Below are 20134 nucleotides of genomic sequence, written 5' to 3' on the forward strand. Positions count from 1 at the left end.
AAATAAGTCAGGAGAAGTTCTTGGGGAGGGTGTGGTGTTGGGTGGGGAGGAGAGAGGGGAGATATGGCACAGTGGGGAGAAGACGTAGTATACAAGGCCATTCTTCCTCCCCAAACTTAATCCTGGCACCCCACCCTCCACCCCACACCATTGAGATAGCCCGCTCAGACCCTTCATTCATGCTTAGCACAAGGACCTACATTCATCCCTCACGCCCTTTAAACAATGACCAAGCTGAACATCACGAGGAAATCACTGCTGTAGCTTATAACATGCGGTCTGGAGTGAAGGAAGGAGGGAAGGAAGGGAAGGTTAGGTCTATATTAGCAGAAGGAAGGAAAGGGAGGAGGGAAGGAAGGGAGGGTTAGGTCTATATTAACAAAAGGAAGGAAGAGAAGAGGGAAGGAAGGCTTATAACATGCGATCTGAGTGAAGGAAGGAAAGGGGGAAAGAAGGAAGGGAATGTTAGGTCTATATTAGCAAAAGGAAGGGAGGGAAAGAGGGAAAGAAGGCTATAACATTCAATCTGAGTGAAGGAAAGAAGAAAATGAAGGATAGAAGGAAGGAAAGGTTAGGTTAGGTTCATGTCATCAAAAGGAAGGAAAGTAGGAAGGAAGGAAGTAAAGAAAGATTAGGGTTATGAAAAGGAAGGATGGAGGGAAAGGTTACTTTCATATTATCAAAGGAATGGAAGGAAGGGAAGGTTATCTACATAATATCAAACTCTACGAAGGCTTTTAATCCATCTATCCCCAAAGGCTCTCGCAGAAGTAGTAGGTCTTACGGTCATTTTCTTAAACATTTCCACACCCAAGCACACACGCGCACCTATTTGACAAGGCTTTCGTAGGAGTTTCGCGCATTTCCAGGGGTACTTTTATGTCCCTGGTGGTAGTTTGACCCTTCCTCTGTACCATGAACCCCAAAACCCACTCATGAGGACTCGATTGATCTCCTTTTTTTCGCCTTTGGAAAGAGTTGACGTGAGAGGTGGAAGTGTCCATAAGAATCCTGACCAAAACTCTCTTGCCAACCCGATGTAACTCCTCGCTGGCCTTCAAAAACGTTCCTAGTAAGACCCAGAAACGTTTGATAATGGGAGTGTTAGCCCCATACACACACACACACACACACACACACACACACACAGTTATTATAAGATATTCGCTAACCGCCACACGCCCGCATCTTTGACCGTTGCCCTCACACACACGTACACACACGCCCGGCAGTCACACACACACACACATACACACTCACTCAGTCAACGCCCCTCAAACTGTCGTACTGGAGAGCTATTCAATGCTTTTTCTGTTGGTATATACTCTTAGCGTCTCTTATAACCCCTTCCATGAGTAAATTGAGGTGTTAAATGCTTCGATAATAAGGAGAGAAGGAAAGGAAAGAGAGGGAGAGATGGAGGAGGAGGAGGAGGAGGAGAGGTGGTGGTGGTGATGGTGGTGAATAACAAGATGACGTCAGGAGGTGGTGGTGGTGGTGGTGATGTCATGTCTCTCTGGCCTCTGTTCCCTCCCTCCCTCCCTCCCTCCCGTCTTGCAACCTCTCTTCCTCCTCCTCCTTCTCCTCTCCTCCTCCTCCTTCTTTCTTCTTTGATTTATTTGCTTTCTCATATCCTGTTCCTTCTCTTCCCTTCTTCTTCCTTCTGTTTCTTTCTTCCTCTTCTCCCATCATCTGTTCACTTATTTTCGTCTCTGCTTTCCTTCCTCACCTTCTTCTCCCTATCCTCCCATCCCTTCCCTTCTTCCTTCTCTTCCTCTTCAACTTTTCTTTCTTTTAGCTTGTCTTCTCTCCTTCCTCTCATCCCTCCTTCCTTTTCTGCTCTTCTTCTCTTCTCTTTCCTCCTTACCTCTTCTCTTCACCCTCCCTTCCCTCCTTCCCTTCCTCCCTCTACCTTTTTCCTCCCATCCATCTCTCCTTTCTCATGTTGCATTCGTTTTTATCATATCTGTAATTGTAGTTCTCCCGGATGTAGCTCAACTAATGCCTCGCTGTGTCGTTGTGCTCTTGAGAAATGGGTCAGCTGTTGTACTCCTTCGGTAGTCAAAAGTTTAGTCATATCAAAGTACAAGTACAAGGACAAGGACGTCACTATATATCAGTCTTTTCTTTTTTCCTTCTCTGTGATGTAAGCTTATGTCAGACTTGCAAGATTTCCCTTTTCCTCTCGTGCGCCAGGATGAAGAGTAAAGATGTTCTACCAGTGTTTTTTTTAAGGTCTCTCTGTGATGCAAGTTTTTGTAAGACTTGTAAGCGTTTCCTTTTCCCCTCGTAACGTTACTCCAAAGTTCTGGGACTTGTGGTCATAAAACTACCCATGGCAATACTCAGAAACCCAATCCTACGAAAACCTTATCAAATGTGTGTGTGCTTGGACGCCGCCTTTTATAGATACTCGCAATTAAGTCTCGATTCAAAGAGGGAGAGAGAAGACAACAAAAACTAACATTATTAATCGTTGCAATGTTCTACTCCTTCCTTTTGGCCTTCCTTCGAGAACAGGCGTGTTTCTCGATAATCTGGGACTGTGGAGTGTGGACTGAGTGAGGGTTTTAAGGTTATCTGACGGAGGAAGGACTTTCGCGTCGCTGCCAAGCCTTATGTGAGACTTGCAAGCATTTGTTTTTCCCTTGTAACGTTCATCAAGGGTTTGGAACTGTAGATGAAGACTGGACTAAGGACTTTGAGGGTATTAAGGTTAATTGACTGGTTCGCATCGCTGTCAAACTTTGTCAGACTTGCAAGCATTTATTTTTCCCGTGTAACGTTTCCTAAGGGTTTGGAACTGTAGATGAAGACTGGACTAAGGACACTGAGGTTATCTGAGGGTGGGTGGGTGGACTGAGAGGTTATTGAGGCTGACGGACTCGTGTTTCGCCTCGCTGCCAGAAAGGTCCTCGCTCGTCACCACCGCGCTGCCAGACGTTGACGGACGAAAGCGAGCGGAGACTTCGCCAATTATATTCTTAGTTTAGTTAGTGTAATTTGTTGCTTCTGCCACATCCTTCCGGCGCCTGGGTCCTTCTTCCTGCGGTGGTTATCGTGCGTGTTTCCTTCGCGTAGGAGTAGAGCATTGGAACGATTAATAATGTTAGTGTGTGTTCTTAAAGGTTATCCCTCCCTCTCTGCTTCCTTCCTTCCTTCCTTCCTTCCTCTGAGGTTAGACAAGTAACTGACAGACGAAGGAATAGCAAGGCAGCGAAAGAGAGATAATTTGTAACGAAAAAAGGAGATAAAAGGAATTTGAGGAAGAGAAAGATGAAGGAGAGAGAGAGAGAGAGAGAGAGAGAGAGAGAGAGAGAGAGAGAGAGAGAGGTTAGGTATGCCAGGTAAGGCCGTGTACTTACAGGTATGCACACTCACGTCTCTCTCCCTCCCTCTCCCTCTCTCCTCCTCCTCCTCCTCCTCCTCCTCCTCTCACTACTCTTTGGTCACAGGTTTTCTCTCTCTCTCTCTCTCTCTCTCTCTCTCTCTCTCTCTCTCTCTCTCTCTCTCTCTCTCTCTCCTTCCTTCATTCCTTCACTCCCTTGTCATACTACCATTCTTATTTGTTTTGTTTATATATTTCTTTACTTAGTGTTATAGTTCCTTTCTTCTCTTCCTTCCTCTCTTCTCTTCCTTCCTTTTCCTTCTTTCTTCCTTTCCTTCCTTCCTTCCTTCCTTCCTTCCTGCGAGATTTGATGAGTATTGAGAGACAAGGAAAGGTAAGGGCAAGGCAGCGAAAGAAAGAGAATATGTAACTAAGAAAGGAAATAAAGGGAATTTGAGGACAAAGAGGAGGAAGAAGAAGTAGAAGAAAGGAAAGACATAGAGATACACAGATAGATAAAAATGTTGAGAGGGAGACTGAGTGAGAACAAAAATATGCGAAGAAAAAGAACAAGAAGAAGAAAAAGGAGAAGAAAGAAGGAAGAGATAGACAGATAGATAACCAGGTAGAGAGAAAAGAAAAAGAAGAGAGAGAAAAAACACACAAACAGCCATCACATCAAAACCACCAAACAAAACAAACAAAACACAAGAAAAAAAAAACAAGCTAGCATAACACTTCCGTCCCTTGCATAATAGGAGACAATTGAACGGGAACGACAAAGGGGCCATTTCGCTACATTAATGCCCTTACACGTACAGAACGGGTAACGTACGGCGGAGAAAGTGGTGGTGGTGGTGGTGGTGGTGATGATGGTGGTAGTGATGGTGATGTTGGTGGTAGTGGTGATGATGGTAGTGTAGCTGTAGTAGTTGTAGTAGTGGTAGTAGTTGTAGGAGAGAGAGAGAGAGAGAGAGAGAGAGAGAGAGAGAGAGAGAGAGAGAGAGAGAGAGAGAGAGAGAGAGAGACCTTGACGGGAAGTTCTCTTAAGGGGGTGAGGAAGGGAAGGGAAGGAAAGGAATGGGAAGGGAATGGAAGGAGAGGGAAGGAAAGAACGAGAGGAGGAAGGGACGAGAAGAGAGGTATAAGAAGGGAAGGAAGAGGAAGAGGAAGGACGGATGTAGCGTAGCGTATGACCGTGAGAGGAGGAGGAAAAAAAGGGATAAAAAGGATGGGAATGGGAAGGAAGAGAGAAAAACTTTAAAATAAGGAGCAAATCCCCCTTCGTTCTTTCCTACCTATAGCCAGCTTTTGTGTGTGTGTGTGTGTGTGTGTGTGTGTGTGTGTGTTAGAATCAAAATGCAAGAGAGTGAGGCTTGCTGTAGACCATGTTGCTATTGTTTTTGTTGTTTTTGACCCTTTTGTTTTTGTTTTCATTGTTGTTTTGCTTTCTCGTCACCAGAATCACCGGAAAATTATTACTGAAAATTGAGATCATTCTTCATTTTTTATTTACTTATCCATTATTATTTTCTTTACTATTATCTTTATTTTTCTCTCTTTCTTTTCCTCATATTCATTTTCATCCATTATACATCATCACGTTGGGAGCTCCACTTACTAAGCCGTGAGCTGAGGCGAGGCGTGAAGAGAATACTTGGTCTATTACCGCTGTATCTATTATCATTGTGTGGCTCCATTGTCTTGTCTGAGAAAATCGCTACCAGGAAATTATAAACACAAACAGTACCATTCAGGAGATGAGATAGTTACACAGCTATTAGTATGCACCTTCCTACTGCTGCTGCTCCTCCCAACACACACATACTGTTTTCTTTTGTTTTCTCAATATGTGGTAAAACGTTTCCCTCCTTGAGATTTCAGTGTTTTTCTCAACGTGCGCTAACATTTTTTTCCCTTCTCCCCTGTTATCTATTTCAGTGTATGGTAACCCTCAATATTTTTACTGTGTATGGTAACAGTTTTCGTCCTGTTACCATGTCCTGTTATAGATTCCATTGTATGATCCCTTTTTTTCCAACGTATGCTAACCTTTCTACTGCTCTCTCTTTCCTTCAAGACATAGTGAGCCTCTGTATCTTTATGTACGCTAGCCTTTCCTTTACCTCTCTTTCTATCCTTCAATGTGCGTCATCTTAGTTTGTGTGTGTTTAATTAAGGTTCAATGTATGCTAACCCTTCTCCTATTCTCTCCTTCAATATATACTGAGCCTCAATATCTTTATGTACGCTAGCCTTTCCTTTACCTCTCTTTCTGTCCTTCAATGTGCGTCATCTTAGTTTGTGTGTGTTTAATTAAGGTTCATCGTATCCTAACCTTTCTCCTACTCTCTCTTTCCTTCAATATATACTGAGCCTCAATATCTTCATGTACGCTAGACCTTTTCTGTACCTCTCTTTCCATTCTTCAGTGTGCGTCATCTTAGTTTGTGTGTGTTTAAGGTTCTCTCTCCCTCTCTGCTTCCTTTCTTCCTTCCTTTGAGGTTAGACAAAAAACTGAGACATGAAAGAATAGCGAGGCAGCGAAAGAGATCATTAATTATTTTGTAGCGTCTCCTTATCATACGCTAACCCGTCTCCTTCTTCCCCCTCACAGATCTCAATGTATGGTGTACCTCGCTGTTTTCTTCACCATACGCTAACCCGTCTCCTTCTTCCCCCTCACAGATCTCGGACATCATGGCGGGCCAGACGGAGAACCTGACGGCCAAGGAGGCGTTGCTGCGCTGGGCCCGCAAGACCACGCACAAGTACCCGGGCGTGGAGGTCAAGAACTTCACCACCTCTTGGCGCGACGGCCTCAGCTTCGTGGCCATCATCCACAGGAACAGGTACGGAAGGGGAGAGAGAGAGGGATGGGGTGTTAGGGGGAGGGAAGGGAGTGGGAGGGAGTGGATGAGTGGATGGAGGAGAGGGTTGATGTCTTCGTGTTCTTCCACCTCATGTTTATATTTTTCATGTGTGTTTTGTCTCTGTCTCTCACGTTCTCTTTATCTATATGTCTGTCTATCTATCTATCTATCTATCTATCTTTTATCATTATTTATTAATTTCCGTTTGTGTTTTATATTTGTGTCATGGTCTCTGTCTCTCTATCTCTCTATCTTCTCCCGTTTACAGTTTTTTGGCCATTGTTTCTTTATATTCTTTCTTTCTTTGTATGTGGGTGCCAGTCTTATCAATCTCTCACGTTATCTCACTATCTGTATCTCTCTATGTATCTAGCTCAGCGTACCTGCAAACGTGTTCTTTATTTCTCATATTCTCTTTGTCTTTCTACATATCTCTTCCATCTACAATTTTTTGGTCAATTTCATCATATCTTTTCTCTCTATACCTTGTCTGTTTCTCCCATTCACTCCGTCTCTATCCCTCTCCGTCTCTCTATATATATCTACCTTTATCTATCTATCTCCGTCATTGGTCTAATTCCCACTAGGCAGCGTTACGTCACAACCCGTCACGCCAGCAATCGTTGTGGCGGCGGCGCTAAGTGTAATGAACCGTGACGAAAAGTGAACGTAATAGAACCTAATTGTGTTTGAGTGCCGCGACACGTGACACCCCGAGCCAGCCAGGGCAGCCAGACACTCACTTGCTCGCTCGTTCTCCGGGGAAGGGCGGGAAAGCATGGAGGAGGAGGAGGAGAAAGGAAAGGAATAAGAAGAAGAAGGAAAGCAAGGAGGAGGAGGAGGAGAAAGGGATAGAAGAAGAAGAAGAAAAAGAAGAAGAAGAAGAAGAAGAAGAAGGAAAGCAAAAAGGAGGAGGAGGAGGAGGAAGAGAAAGGGAAAGAAGAAGAAGAAGAAGAAAAAGAAGAAGAAAGAAAGCAAGGAGGAGGAGGAGGAGGAAAACAGGAGGAGAAAGAGGAACTGGAATAGCATTAAGAAGAGGAACATAAGGAACAAGAGAGGAGGAGGAGGAGGAGGAGGATTAAGAGGAAGAAGAGAAAGAGAAACATGAATTGCAAGAGGAAAAGGAGGAGAAGGAAGAAGAGGAAGAAAAAGAGGAACAAAAAGAGGAATAACAGTAGAAAAGGAGGAAGAGGAGATGAAGCAGAAGCAGAAGAACAAGGAACAAGAGGAAGAACAAAAACAAGAACAGGAAGAACAGGAGGAGGAGGAGGAGCAGAAATCTCAAATCAACCACTTAACTAAAGACTCCCTAATGTATCACCAAATAACACATAACATAACATAAGAACACAAGAACATCAAAGTCAACCTCAATATCAAACCCCCAAAACCTTCTTACAACGTTTCCAAGCCTCAATGGGAAAGGAAAGAACCGATTAACTCAACCCCACACAGCCCTTGCGTAATTTGGTAACCCTGATCGTAATTGACTCACACGTACGTTTAAAAAGTCGCTAAGATTAGTTGCAGATGCCCTCATAACCTGACCTAACGAAGTGTGTGGGAGGGAGGGTGGAGTGAGTGCAATTTCAGCTTCGTTTAATCGTTGTCGAAGTCTCTCCCTCTTGGGCGTTGACGGATAGCGAGAAGCGAGGAAGATGAAAGAGAAGGAAAGAGAGAGAGAGAGTGAGAGGGTAGAAAGGAGGGAGGAAAGAAGCAAAAGGGAGAGAGAGAGAGAGAGTGGGAAGGAGAGAGACTAGACGCAATGACAAGTATATACGATTGTTAATAGAAGATGAAAGAGAAAGAAAGAGAAAGAAAGACTAGGAATGAAAGAGGAGAGACTGAGAAGCAAATAGAAGAAGAAGAGGAAGAACAAGAAGAACAAGAATAACAAAACAAGAAGAAAGAAAAAGAAAGAAGAGAAGAACAAAAAGAAGAAGAAGAGTATAATGAACTACGACTGTTCTTACAACGAATATATTATACAAACTAGAGACGCATTTTGTATACTCCTATCACGATTGCGTACGTGTGTGTGTGTGTGTGTGTGTGTGTGTGTGTGTGTGTGTGTGTGTGTGTGTGTGTGTGTGTGTGTGTGTATTTTAGAATGCACCGCTATGACTAAGCTGGCACACGTGTTTGGCAGTGCACGGAATATACTTTTTTCCTGAGGGAGGTAATGCCAAGAGGCCCTCCACCCCTCGGAATAGCGGTGTTGTAAGATGTCACACCACCCCCTTCAGGAGCTCACCGCCCTATCCCGTTCCTCCCTCCGTCTCACCCCTTCAGGAGATCACCGCCCTACCCCGTTCCTCCCTCCGTCTCACCCCTTCAGGAGCTCACCGCCCTACCCCGTTCCTCCCTCCGTCTCACCCCTTCAGGAGCTCACCGCCCTATCCCGTTCCTCCCTCCGTCTCACCCCTTCAGGAGCTCACCGCCCTATCCCGTTCCTCCCTCCGTCTCACCCCCTTCAGGAGTTCACCGCCCTATCCCGTTCCTCCCTCCGTCTCACCCCTTCAGGAGCTCACCGCCCTACCCCGTTCCTCCCTCCGTCTCACCCCTTCAGGAGCTCACCGCCCTACCCCGTTCCTCCCTCCGTCTCACCCCCTTCAGGAGCTCACCGCCCTACCCCGTTCCTCCCTCCGTCTCACCCCCTTCAGGAGCTCACCGCCCTACCCCGTTCCTCCCTCCGTCTCACCCCCTTCAGGAGCGCACCGCCCTACCTGTTCCTCCCTCCGTCTCACCCCCTTCAGGAGCTCACCGCCCTATCCCGTTCCTCCCTCCGTCTCACCCCCTTCAGGAGCTCACCGCCCTACCCCGTTCCTCCCTCCGTCTCACCCCCTTCAGGAGCTCACCGCCCTATCCCGTTCCTCCCTCCGTCTCACCCCTTCAGGAGCTCACCGCCCTATCCTGTTCCTCCTCCGTCTCACCCCTTCAGGAGCTCACCGCCCTACCCTGTTCCTCCTCCGTCTCACCCCTTCAGGAGCTCACCGCCCCATCCTGTTCCTCCCTCCGTCTCACCCCCTTCAGGAGCTCACCGCCCTATCCCGTTCCTCCCTCCGTCTCACCCCTTCAGGAGCTCACCGCCCTACCCCGTTCCTCCCTCCGTCTCACCCCTTCAGGAGCTCACCGCCCTACCCCGTTCCTCCCTCCGTCTCACCCCCTTCAGGAGCTCACCGCCCTACCCCGTTCCTCCCTCCGTCTCTCCGCCCCTCCCTCCGTTTTATGAGTCTTGGGTTTCGTTCTGTTCTCTTGTTTAATTTTAATCTGTGGAATGAACTTTTTTCTTTAATTTTCTAGCTATTTAATTCCTTTTGCAACTTTCATCTTATGGTTTATTTTTTCCTTTTTATTTTCTAGTTATTTTTATTTCCTTTTCCACTTCCATCTTTTGGTTGAATTTTCTTCCTTTCGTTTTCTAGATCCTTTACTCCTCCTTCTACCGTGTATTTTATTTCTTCACAATTTCATGAGCTTGTAACTATTCTTTTTTTTGTTGAATGTTACTTTTTCCCTTTATTTTCAAGCTCCTTCATTCCTTGCTTCAATTTATTTCACTATTTACTCCTTCATATGATTATTTTTACAGCACACTCTACTGACAGTCTTGCAGGTGACGGGGCTTTACATAATTCACTCACAGCTGAATGACTGACTGCATGTTCTGTTAGTAACCTCCATTCACACTTATTATAATTATCATTGACTACTTGCTTGTTGATGTTATTACGTTAGTGTCTAAATACTCTACAAAGTCATCGTTCACACTAACCTGGCACAGAAGCCCCGCCCACTTTTCCATAGCCAAGGGAGCTGATTGGTTGGATGAAAGTAGGCGGGGCATCTGAACCAACTTAGTGTGTACGATAACTCTAGTTTTTATGTCAATGTTGCCAGGCTAACGTATCCAAGAGCTGCTTTTTAATCCTGATTCTGTTCTTACCCCTGAATATGTATTAATGATTTACATCTCCAGCTTTTTATTACTATTATTATTATTTCTCGTAATTGCCTTGACGCATGGTTCATTGGTCCAGTAATTAACAGCCGGAGTCGAGAGGCCATGTTCGTATCCCCCGACAGGCTGCTAAGTGTTACCAGGTGAAGGGTTGTGTGGTTCTGGTAACACTTCTTTGGCGGGTTACCACAAGGCCCAAACGCTAGCTTACTCCATTATTTAAACACCAAAACATCTAAGCTAAGTGTTTGATGTGCATTTTGAGCTCTTTTTAACTTCGATACGGCGCCCTGGGTCACGTTAATGGTCCTGTGTCTTCAGCGTCCACTGTTCCTCAAGTTTCCTTTAAGAATGTCCCTCATGATCATTACTGAAGGCTTTGTGCACCCCGAGCCGAACCATGTGATAGGAGTAACGCTTCACTATTGACGGTATAACGATTGTAGAGCGTCAACCCTCTAGACTCCTTGGTTGACACTCTCTGGGCCATGTCGTACCGGGTCCCCGTCACTATACCCACGTGGGTCGCCTCCTTCACCGCCACTTGTCTTCCCTCTCCAGTGAGGTCATCCAAAGCAGAAGGGCCGAGCAGAGTGTAGCCCTGGAACCCGGGGGACCAGAACCTCTTAGTCCTGGTCCTGGCCACCCCGACCCTGCGCTGTAAGTCCTCCTCCTCCCTCCCTCTCCTTGCTTGTGGCCTTCACCTTGCCCTGTTCTCGCTGCGGCCTGAGTGATGAGTCTTTGGCCGACTTTACGGGAGGAAGGTGTACTGAGAGGGGTGTCGTAGTGTTTGATGGGGAAGTATAGAGTTTCTTAGTGTGGTGTTGATAGGGTGGGCTTTCTTAGGAGTTGATGGGACAAAGTATAGTAGCTTCTTGTGGACGGCCTGAGTGATGAGTCTTGGGCCGACTTTAGGGGAGGAAGGTGTACTGGGGGTGGTGTCGTAGCCGTTGATGGAGGTTATAGTAGCTTAATGTAGGGTTGATGGGGGAGATTACGAGATTTCCAAGGGGTTGATGGGGTAGATTATAGTACCTTCTTGTGGTGCTGATGGGAAGGGCAGGTCACTCTAGCTTCTTGTATCATTGATGGGGCAGGTTACGAGATTGCCAAGGAGTTGATGGGGTAGATTATAGTACCTTCTTGTGGCGGTGATGGGAAGGGCAGGTCACTCTAGCTTCTTGTATCATTGATGGGGCAGGTTACGAGATTTCCAAGGGGTTGATGGGGTAGATTATAGTACCTTCTTGTGGTGCTGATGGGAAGGGCAGGTCACTCTAGCTTCGTGTGGTTTTGATGGGGCAGGATACAGTAGCTTATTGTGGTACTGATGGGGCAGGTTATGAGCTTTGTAGGAGGTTGATGGGGTAGGTTTTAATAGTTTCCTGTGGTTTTGATGGGGAGGTTACGAGCTCTCTAAGGAGTTGAAGGGGTCAGGTTAGATTAGCTTTCGTATACTGAGGTTCTGAACTTTCCTTAGTACTGGTATAGAGTAGAGTTAGAGTAGAGTGTGATGGTGTTGTGGTGAGCAGTGGTAGTGTTGTGGTTGTGATGTAGTGGTGATGGTGGTGGTGAGGGTTGTGTAGTGTGGGTAGTTAGTAGTCTGTGTGGCGTGTGTGTGTGTGTGTGTGTGTGTGTGTGTGTGTGTGTGTGTGTGTGTTGTACTATCTATCATGTTGGGTTGTGAGAGTGAATGAGGGGTGGGACAAGTCGGGATGGGTCGGGATGGGGCGGGGCGGGATCGGGGACATGAAATTCGGGGCGGATTGCGAATTCATGTCCATCGCTTGTAACCATTTCCTGTGTGGACGTACTGGTGCGTGTATGGGTGGGTGGGGGTGAGTTTAGTGGTGACCGTGGTGGTGTTGGGTGGTGAGTTTGGGTGCTGCGGTGGTGGAGGACGGAACGGTAGGTGCATAGGGTGGTGGATAGGTTGTGGTGGTGATGGTGGTTGGTGGTGGATGGAACTGTACCTAGGTGGACATATTGAAGTAGAAGTGAGGTGGTGGTGATGGTGGTGATAGTGGTGATGATGGTGGTGTTGAAGAGCGCTGGATGGGGTAGGAAGGGCAGGCATCGTGTGTGTGTGTGTGTGTGTGTGTGTGTGTGTGTGTGTGTGTGTGTGTGTGTGTGTGTGTCGTTGTATTATAGGAAAACTTGTGGCTAGACAGGTCCTTCTGCGCCCCCTCCCCCCTCCTTCTCCTCCTCCTCCTCCTCCTCCTCCTCCTCCTCCTTCCATCCTCCGTCTGCCAAGAAATCGTGTGTTTTTTCCTGATTGGGCTTTCGTTATTTCCTACCGTGATTTTTTATATATATTTGTGTGTGTGTTTTCCTGTATATCTCTTTTTCTTTTTCCTTCTTTCTTTCTTTATCTACATATATCTCTCTCCTTCCTTTTCTTTTCTTTCTTTCTTTACTTTCCTTCCTTCTTTTCTTTCTCTGTCTATCTATCTATCTATCTACCTGCGTTGCTTCCATAGTGAATTGATTACTTTACCTGGTTGATCGATTACCTACCTGGCTGTTCCCACGCTCAGGTGCAACAGAGCCTCGGAGTTATTTGTATATAGCGTGTTGCATTGATACCTGGGCGCAGCATGTCACCTGTACACTAACAAATTACTTCTTGCATGACTAATACTAATGTTCTTTTATGACTGATACTAATACTGCTCTCTTGTATGCTTAAGTCCGTATTCTCAAATGTTTTCGGCTCTCAACAAGTATTCCTCAAGGTTATAAAAGAGATGAGTCTGAGTCTGCGTTCTCATGAGTGCTTTTCACGTTCATGGTGCAGAAGAAGCCTTGTCAAACCATCACTAGGCTCATATAACTAGCCGTGGAAATACTAATAGCAGAGGCCTTGTCAAACTATCACTAGGGGCATAAAACTAGCCTTGGAAATACTAGAACCCACAACCACCGCTACGAAAGCCTTGTCAGACTATTACTAGGCTCATAAAAAAACTACCCATGGAAATACTAACACCCACAATCCCCTCTACGAAAGCCTTGTCAAACTATCATTGGACTCATAAAACTACCCATGGAAATACTAGTACCCACAACAACACTACCCCTACGAAAGCCTTGTCAAACTATCATTGGACTCAAAACTACCCATGGAAATACTAATACCCACAACAACACTACCCCAACGAAAGCCTTGTCAAACTATCACTGGGCTCATAAAACTACCCATAGAAACACTAACACCCACCCCATCACAACCCCTATGAAAGCCTTGTCATATGTGTGTTTATGGGTGTGTTGTGTGAGCCTCTAAGTGTCTGAGAATATGGATTTAAGTTACATATATTACTTGCAGTGTGGTGATTTGATTTTCTTAAGTGGCTATCAGCTGTGTGCATATATATTTGTTTCTTTATATATGATACGCTGTTGCTGTTTCTCTTGTTTTAAGAGTGGCCATCAGATGTGTGTATATATGTGTTCTGTTTATGTATACGACACGTCTTTTTCTCGTATTTCCTGTGTGTTGAAGGAAGTGTAAGTTTGTGTATCAAGTGTGTGTGTTTGTGTGCGTCTGTGTGTGTACATTATGCATACCTACATACATGCATATATAGGTGTCGACGGCGGATGTAGGTATATAATCTGGATGTGTGTGTGTGTGTGTGTGTGTGTGTGTGTGTGTGTGAGAGAGAGGAAGAAAGAAAGAAAGAGAGGATTAAATAAAGGAAGGAAGAAAAGAAAGAAAGAAGGAAAGAAAGAAATAAGAAGTAAGAAAAAGAGAATAATAAAAAGATTAACAAACAAACAAATAAAGGAAGAGAAAGGAACAGAAAAAAAGAAAAAGAAAAAAGGAAAAAGAATGTGAGAGAGCGAGGGAGAGCGAAAGAGTGTGTATGTATGTATGTATGTATGTCAGTCCTCTGCATAAAACAAGCCCCCAAACCTAACCTAACCTTTCCATGCATTCCCTCCGCCAGACCCGACCTAGTTGACTGGAGGAACCTTCGCCAGAGGACTCCCCGTGAGCGCCTGGAGACTGCCTTCCACGTCATGGAGCGCGAGTACGGCGTGACACGACTTCTCGACCCTGAAGGTAAGTGTGTTTTGACGGGGCGTTGGCGCGAGGGAGGAAGGAAGGGCGGGGCGAGGAGAGGCGGGGAGGGAAGGGAAGGGAGGTGGCGGCGGAGGGATGAGATGGAGTTAGACTAGACGGTGGAGGAAGGAATGGACGGGAAATAGATGAGAAGGGAAGGAACGAAGAGAGATGAGACAGACTAGACGAAAAGGGAAGGAAAAGGAAGGGAAGGGACGGCAGAGGAATGAGATGGAGTTAGACTAGACGGGGAAGGAAGGAATGGACGGGACGCGATGGGAAGGGAAGGAAGGAAGGGACGAAGAGAAAGGAATAGACGAGGAGGGAAGGAAAGAACTGACTAGACAAGATGAAACAGTAGACATGGAAGGAAGGAAGGATGAGACGAAGCAGAGGAGAAAGAGAAGAGAAGAACTTGAGAGTGACGTCAGAGGGAAAGAGTGCTGGGTAGAGGAGGAGAAAGGAGGAGAGCATAAACCTGAACCAGAGGAGTTTATTGACCACATAGGAAAGAGTGCAGAGTAAGGAAGGAAGAGAACGACGCAGGAGAGATGAGATTGAAAAGACAGGTAAGGAAGGAAGGGACGGCGGAAGAGAGTGGGACAGAAGGGACGGGTCTGGAAGGAAGGTAGAAACAGAGGATAGACGAGAGACTAGACAGGGAGGAAGGAGTGCGGGGCGAAGCGGGGAGGGATACAGATTGGAGTCGTAAGGAGAATATAGGTTACGTGTGTATATGTCTGCGTGTGTCTGCCGGCCTGTGAATGACGAAGAGGTCCTGATTGTAATTCTGGCGGTGATTCTGACCTGATACTTTGCCCTGGATTGGGAGAGGGAGAGACAGAGAAGACATTAAAAGTAGACAGGCCTCCCTCTCTCTCTTCCTCTCCCTCTCTCCCTCTCTCTGCTTCCCTTTCTTTACTTACTTTGCCCTAGATTGGGAGAGAGAGAGAGACAGAGAACACATTAATAGTAGACAGGCCTCCCTCTCTCTCTTCCTCTCCCTCTCTCCCTCCCTCTCCCTCTCTCTGCTTCCCTCTCTTTACTTACGTTTATGAATGCGATATAGCCAGCACGGCAGATCCAATACTGAGAGAAATTGATATATGTTAGAAAAGCATTATTATGAAATAGATTAATAGATAGTGTTAGAACCAGAGGGATTAGGTAAGGCTAGAGATTAGGTAAGATTAAGTTAGATTAAGTTAGACAAAAAAAAAGGAAATATGAAAATAAAAAATGCTAGAAGTCAATCAGTAGAGGCAAATAGAGAGAGATAACTTTCCAACTTACCTGTCTTTCTACATACATACTTACACATACCACTACGTCAAAGAAGTGTTAGAAGTCATTCAGTAGAGGCAAATAGAGAGAGATAACTTTCCAACTTACCTGTCTTTCTACATACTTACCCACACATACCACTACGTCAAAGAAGTGTTAGAAGTCAGTCAGTAGAGGCAAATAGAGAGAGATAACTTTCCAACTTACCTGTCTTTCTACATACATACCCACACATACCACAGTCAGTTAGTTAGTAGTGAAAGTAGCGAGTGTTCTCCGCCCCGATCAACAGCAGCGCATAAGGACAGGTGACTACTACGAAGGTGAAGATGACCGTTGTTGACATAGATAGTGAAGTGAAAGTGAGGGAAGGAAGGCCCAGCTGTGTGGAGGGACGGGGAGTGTAGGAGGAGGGAGGGAGAGGAAGGGAGGAGTTTGATAAGGTGAGGGAGATTGGGAGGAAGAGGGAGGGAGGGAAGGGAGTTAGGTATGTGTGTTGCTACTACTACTACTACTACTACTATTACTACTTCTACTTGTTCTTCTTCCTCTTCCTCTTCTTCTTTTTCTTCGTCATCTTTTCTTTCTTTATCTTTTTCTTCTTTCTTCATGTACTACTACTACTACTACTACTACTACTGCTACGTGTGTGTATGTGTGTGTGTATCCCCTCACGACCTTGTATGTGTGTGTGTGTGTGTGTGTGCGTAGATCTAGGAGCCACGTGTCAACCCAAGGCAAGCTGAGGGCAAGATTAGACGGGTTTTAGTGGGCCGCTGTGTCAAGGTCTCGGGCTGGGGCTGGGTGGGGATGGGTGCTACCCTTAATACCTCCATGGGTGCTACGTAGACCCTAAGCACCTGGGAGCAACGGTGCCAGATTCTTGTACTCAGCCTCTCGTATTTTTTTTATAGTGAAGGAAGGCAGCTCAAGGGAAAAAAAGTGAAACAGGACTTAACACCTTACCTCTCTCCCTCTTTCTTTCCTCCTTTCACACACGGAGCATCATATCAAGTCGAGGGTGTAGGAGGGAGAAGGAGAAGGGGGGGAGTCACTATCCACGACAAACAGACCCAGGCTATCTAAGAACATATACGCCAACCTACCCATCTTATAACATCTTACCTCTCTCTCTTTCTTCCCTTCTTCACTTAGCATCATATCAAGTCGAGGGTGTAGGAGGGAGAAGAAGGAGAAGAGGGGGAGTCACTATCCACGACAAACAGTCCCAGGCTATCTAAGAACCTATACGCCAACCTACGTATCTTATAACATCTTACCTCTATTTCTATCTCTCTCTCTCCTTCCCTTTTTTCACTTAGCATCATTTCAAGTCGAGGGTGTAGGAGGGAGAAGGAGGAGGAGAAGGAGGGAGTCACTATCCACACAAACAGGCCCAGGCTATCTCAGGACGTACACGCCTGCCTACACATCGCCCCCACACTCACACATCTGCAGCCTCGTCAACGCCCTTCCTTCGCCCGGTTCCAAATTTGCCCTTACGCCTCTGAAGAACGTAGATCCCCCTTTCCCCCACCATGCCGGACGCCGCAGTGGCACGCCCCTCCGGAATAGCTATGAGGAGGCGAGGCAACGCATTATACGAGATTGAAATTTGCACAGACCTTGAATTGAACCTGTTGTGTGGACGTAGGCGGCGAGTTGAGGCTCCTCCGGGACTCCCTGACGTCGCTGTGTTCCTCCCTTGGGCTGTATGTAATCAGTAGGGATCATACATACATGCATACCTACATACATGCATTTTTGTGTGTGTAGGTTATGTATTCATTAGAAGCACCGCGTCTTGCTCTTTCCTATGATCTCCAGGGCATGGAATCAACGTTAGGGGGCAGTGGGCTGTTAGGAATGCCCGCGTACCCGTCATGCGGCCAGCCTACTGATGTCCCCGCCGAGGCAGTGCGCGCGCGATGCTTGTCTTATCCATTCTTATCATCCCCGCGTCTCCTTGTGTGGCGTGCGTCCGTCAGCGCCTCGTCACCGCTGCTGGCTGCTCCTAGAGGCTCCCGGCGCTCATTAATGCTGCCTGGCGGACGCGCTGACCAGGAGGCGCGCCATAAGTGGAGGGCTGTGGCTGCGCGATGCTTCTGATCACAATAATTTCACCGCCGCGGCCTTTTTCGGCGGAGAAGATCGCTATCCTGCCCGGTACTGTTTGCGATTACACTCAGATTGCGGCCCAGCGGCGGAGACAAGGCAGAGGCAAGCACGGAGGGCGGCCTGAAGCATTAGAAGACATGGAGAACCCTTTCCTTTTACGTTTTTACAATATAGGAAGTATCTCAAGGGTAAAAAAAATACATAGAAACAAGAAAAGTCCGCCATGCGCTACTCCTGTAATAGAACGTAGAGCTGAGTGGCCGAAAGAGAGGTCAATTTCGGAAGGAGGGCTGTCATGATATTGCCGTTAGTCTCCATCTGTAATAATTCTACACGTTCAGGGACAAGACACGTATTAGACTTGATAAAAAGAAGCAGTTTGAGTGATGTGAAAGGAAGGAGAAGTGTTTTGATATTGCTGTTAGTCTCCATCTGTAATAATTCTACACGTTCAGGGACAAGACACGTATTAGACTTGATAAAAAAAGGCAGTTTGAGTGATGCTGGAAGTAGCACAGAACTGAAAGCCTTGTTGATACTGTTCTTAGTCTCCTTCTGTAACTATTCTACAGGTTTAGGGACAAGAAACGTATAAAAAAGGATGATAAAAAATAGATTGAGTGATGCTGGGAGCTGTTAGTCTTCATCCCTAATACACGTTCAGGGACGAGAAACGTATTAAAATCGATAAAAAAGAAACAGTTTGAATGATGCTGGAACTGGCACAACATCTTATCACTGGTGGCGAGAACTGAAAGCCTCGGTGTGAATGATATCTGTGTCCAAGCATCTGGCGTGACCCTGAGTGACTGGCGTTGTGTACAGAGTGAGTCAACAACAACAACGAGTCTTAGATATACAATTAACTCAGATCGTATCAACAGTGTGACCTCTGGAGCAAGCCTTAAGCCCATCCAAGTAAGGCGAGGACCAGCGCTGACCCCGGGCAAAAGCAAGGCAAGGAGGTCAACGCGGTCAGCTACTTCCATGTCTCCCTTCGTTCAACAGCTGCTGGGGCGCTTACATTATGCCCCCCTGAGCCGCGTTGTCTCTATAGGGCCGCCGCGGCGAGACACACTTTCACAACTGTCCCTATACGGGCAGGAGACTCGGGCGTCCACGACCTGCTGTCACTTTTTTGCAAGGGCGAGCGTGAGTCGGTGTTGCGAGAGGCCTTCCAACCGTCACCCCGCGGCCCGTCACTTCAGGTCACCCGGGCTTGATAAACTCCGCCCTTCTGTTGTTCATATGTGGCCCCATGACTCCGTACCTCAATCAACCAGTCAGTCAATCAATTCTGCCCCTGGAAACTAATAATAAAAGGTCACTTCATCGTAATTAGATCGTCTACCAGAAGCTTCATTGCAGGTCACCCGGGCTTGATAAACTCCGCCCTTCTGTTGTTCATATGTGACCCCATGACTCCGTACCTCAATCAACCAGTCAGTCAATCAATTCTGCCCCTGGAAACTAATAAAAGGTCACTTCTTCGTAATTAAAACACTAGATCGTCTACCAGAAGCTTCATTCCAGGTCACCCGGGCTTGATAAACTCCTGCCTTCTGTTCTTTCTATCCTCCTCCATGACTCCTTACCTCAATCTACCTCTCAGTCATTCAATTCTGTCGTTCCTATGTCGTTTCATCGTACTCTAAACATCAGAACATTTACCAGAAGCGTCATTTCAGGTCACCCGGGCTTGATAAACTCCTGCCTTCTGTTCTTTCTATCCTCCTCCATGTCTCCGTACCTCAATCAGCCAGTCAGTCAATCAGTTCTGCCACAGGAACCTAATAAACGGTCCTTTCATTGTACGCTAAACATCAGAACATCGCTGCCGGTCACCCAGGCTTGACAAACTTCTACCTTCTGTTCTTCCTATGCGACCTCATGACTTCGTGCCCCAATCAATCAGTCCATAGTATAAGGTGCGATACGTGTGTGGCAACTACCAACACTACACGTATACCAACAAGCAAACAAGGCAGGAGGATACAGAAAGCACAAAGAGAAGGAAGAGGAGGAAGAGAAGGAGGAGGAGGAGGAGGAGGAGGAGGAGGAGGAGGAGGAGGAGGAGGAGGAAGAGAAGGAGGAGGAGGAGGAGAAGGCCAAAACAAAGACGATATCCCAAACACTCACACTGAACTGAACTCGCCCATTGACTAACGTAAGGACAGAACAGAAGCGGCAGTGTTCTCCGCATATAAACTCAAGACTCCGTAAGCACAGGAAGGATCACTGCTGGCGGGGGAGTCACTGTAGCAAGGAGAGCAGTGGGCATGCATAGGGCCGTATCCTTAAACATTTCGACCCTCAAGCACACATTAGACTAGGCTTTCGTAGGCGTTGTAGGTATTTCCAGGGGTAGTTTTATGGCTCTGGTGGTAGTCTGACTCTTCTTCTGTACCATGAACGTGAAAAAGCACTCTTGAAAACCCGACTGACGTCCTCTTCGGCCTTTGCAAATAGTCAATAATAAGGGTCATCTTCATATACATTTC

General features: G+C 46.5%; 1 protein-coding gene across 42 annotated transcripts in view; it reads left to right on the forward strand.

Annotated features, from left to right (window-relative positions):
- Window positions 1–20134, forward strand: part of LOC127006931 (microtubule-actin cross-linking factor 1-like) — a 309855-nt gene that overhangs the window by 148211 nt on the left and 141510 nt on the right. For 40 of the 42 annotated variants that reach the window (XM_050877291.1, XM_050877298.1, XM_050877306.1 and 37 more), the window contains 3 exons: window positions 6017–6180; window positions 10724–10822; window positions 14116–14231. In XM_050877291.1, coding sequence (XP_050733248.1) covers window positions 6017–6180; window positions 10724–10822; window positions 14116–14231 — 379 coding nt within the window. The remainder of the gene's footprint in view (window positions 1–6016; window positions 6181–10723; window positions 10823–14115; window positions 14232–20134) is intronic. The other 2 variants (XM_050877316.1, XM_050877294.1) reach the window with 1 other exon arrangement.

The sequence above is a fragment of the Eriocheir sinensis genome, chromosome 34 (genome assembly GCF_024679095.1).
Source record: "Eriocheir sinensis breed Jianghai 21 chromosome 34, ASM2467909v1, whole genome shotgun sequence".
NCBI classification, from domain to species: Eukaryota; Metazoa; Arthropoda; class Malacostraca; order Decapoda; family Varunidae; genus Eriocheir; species Eriocheir sinensis.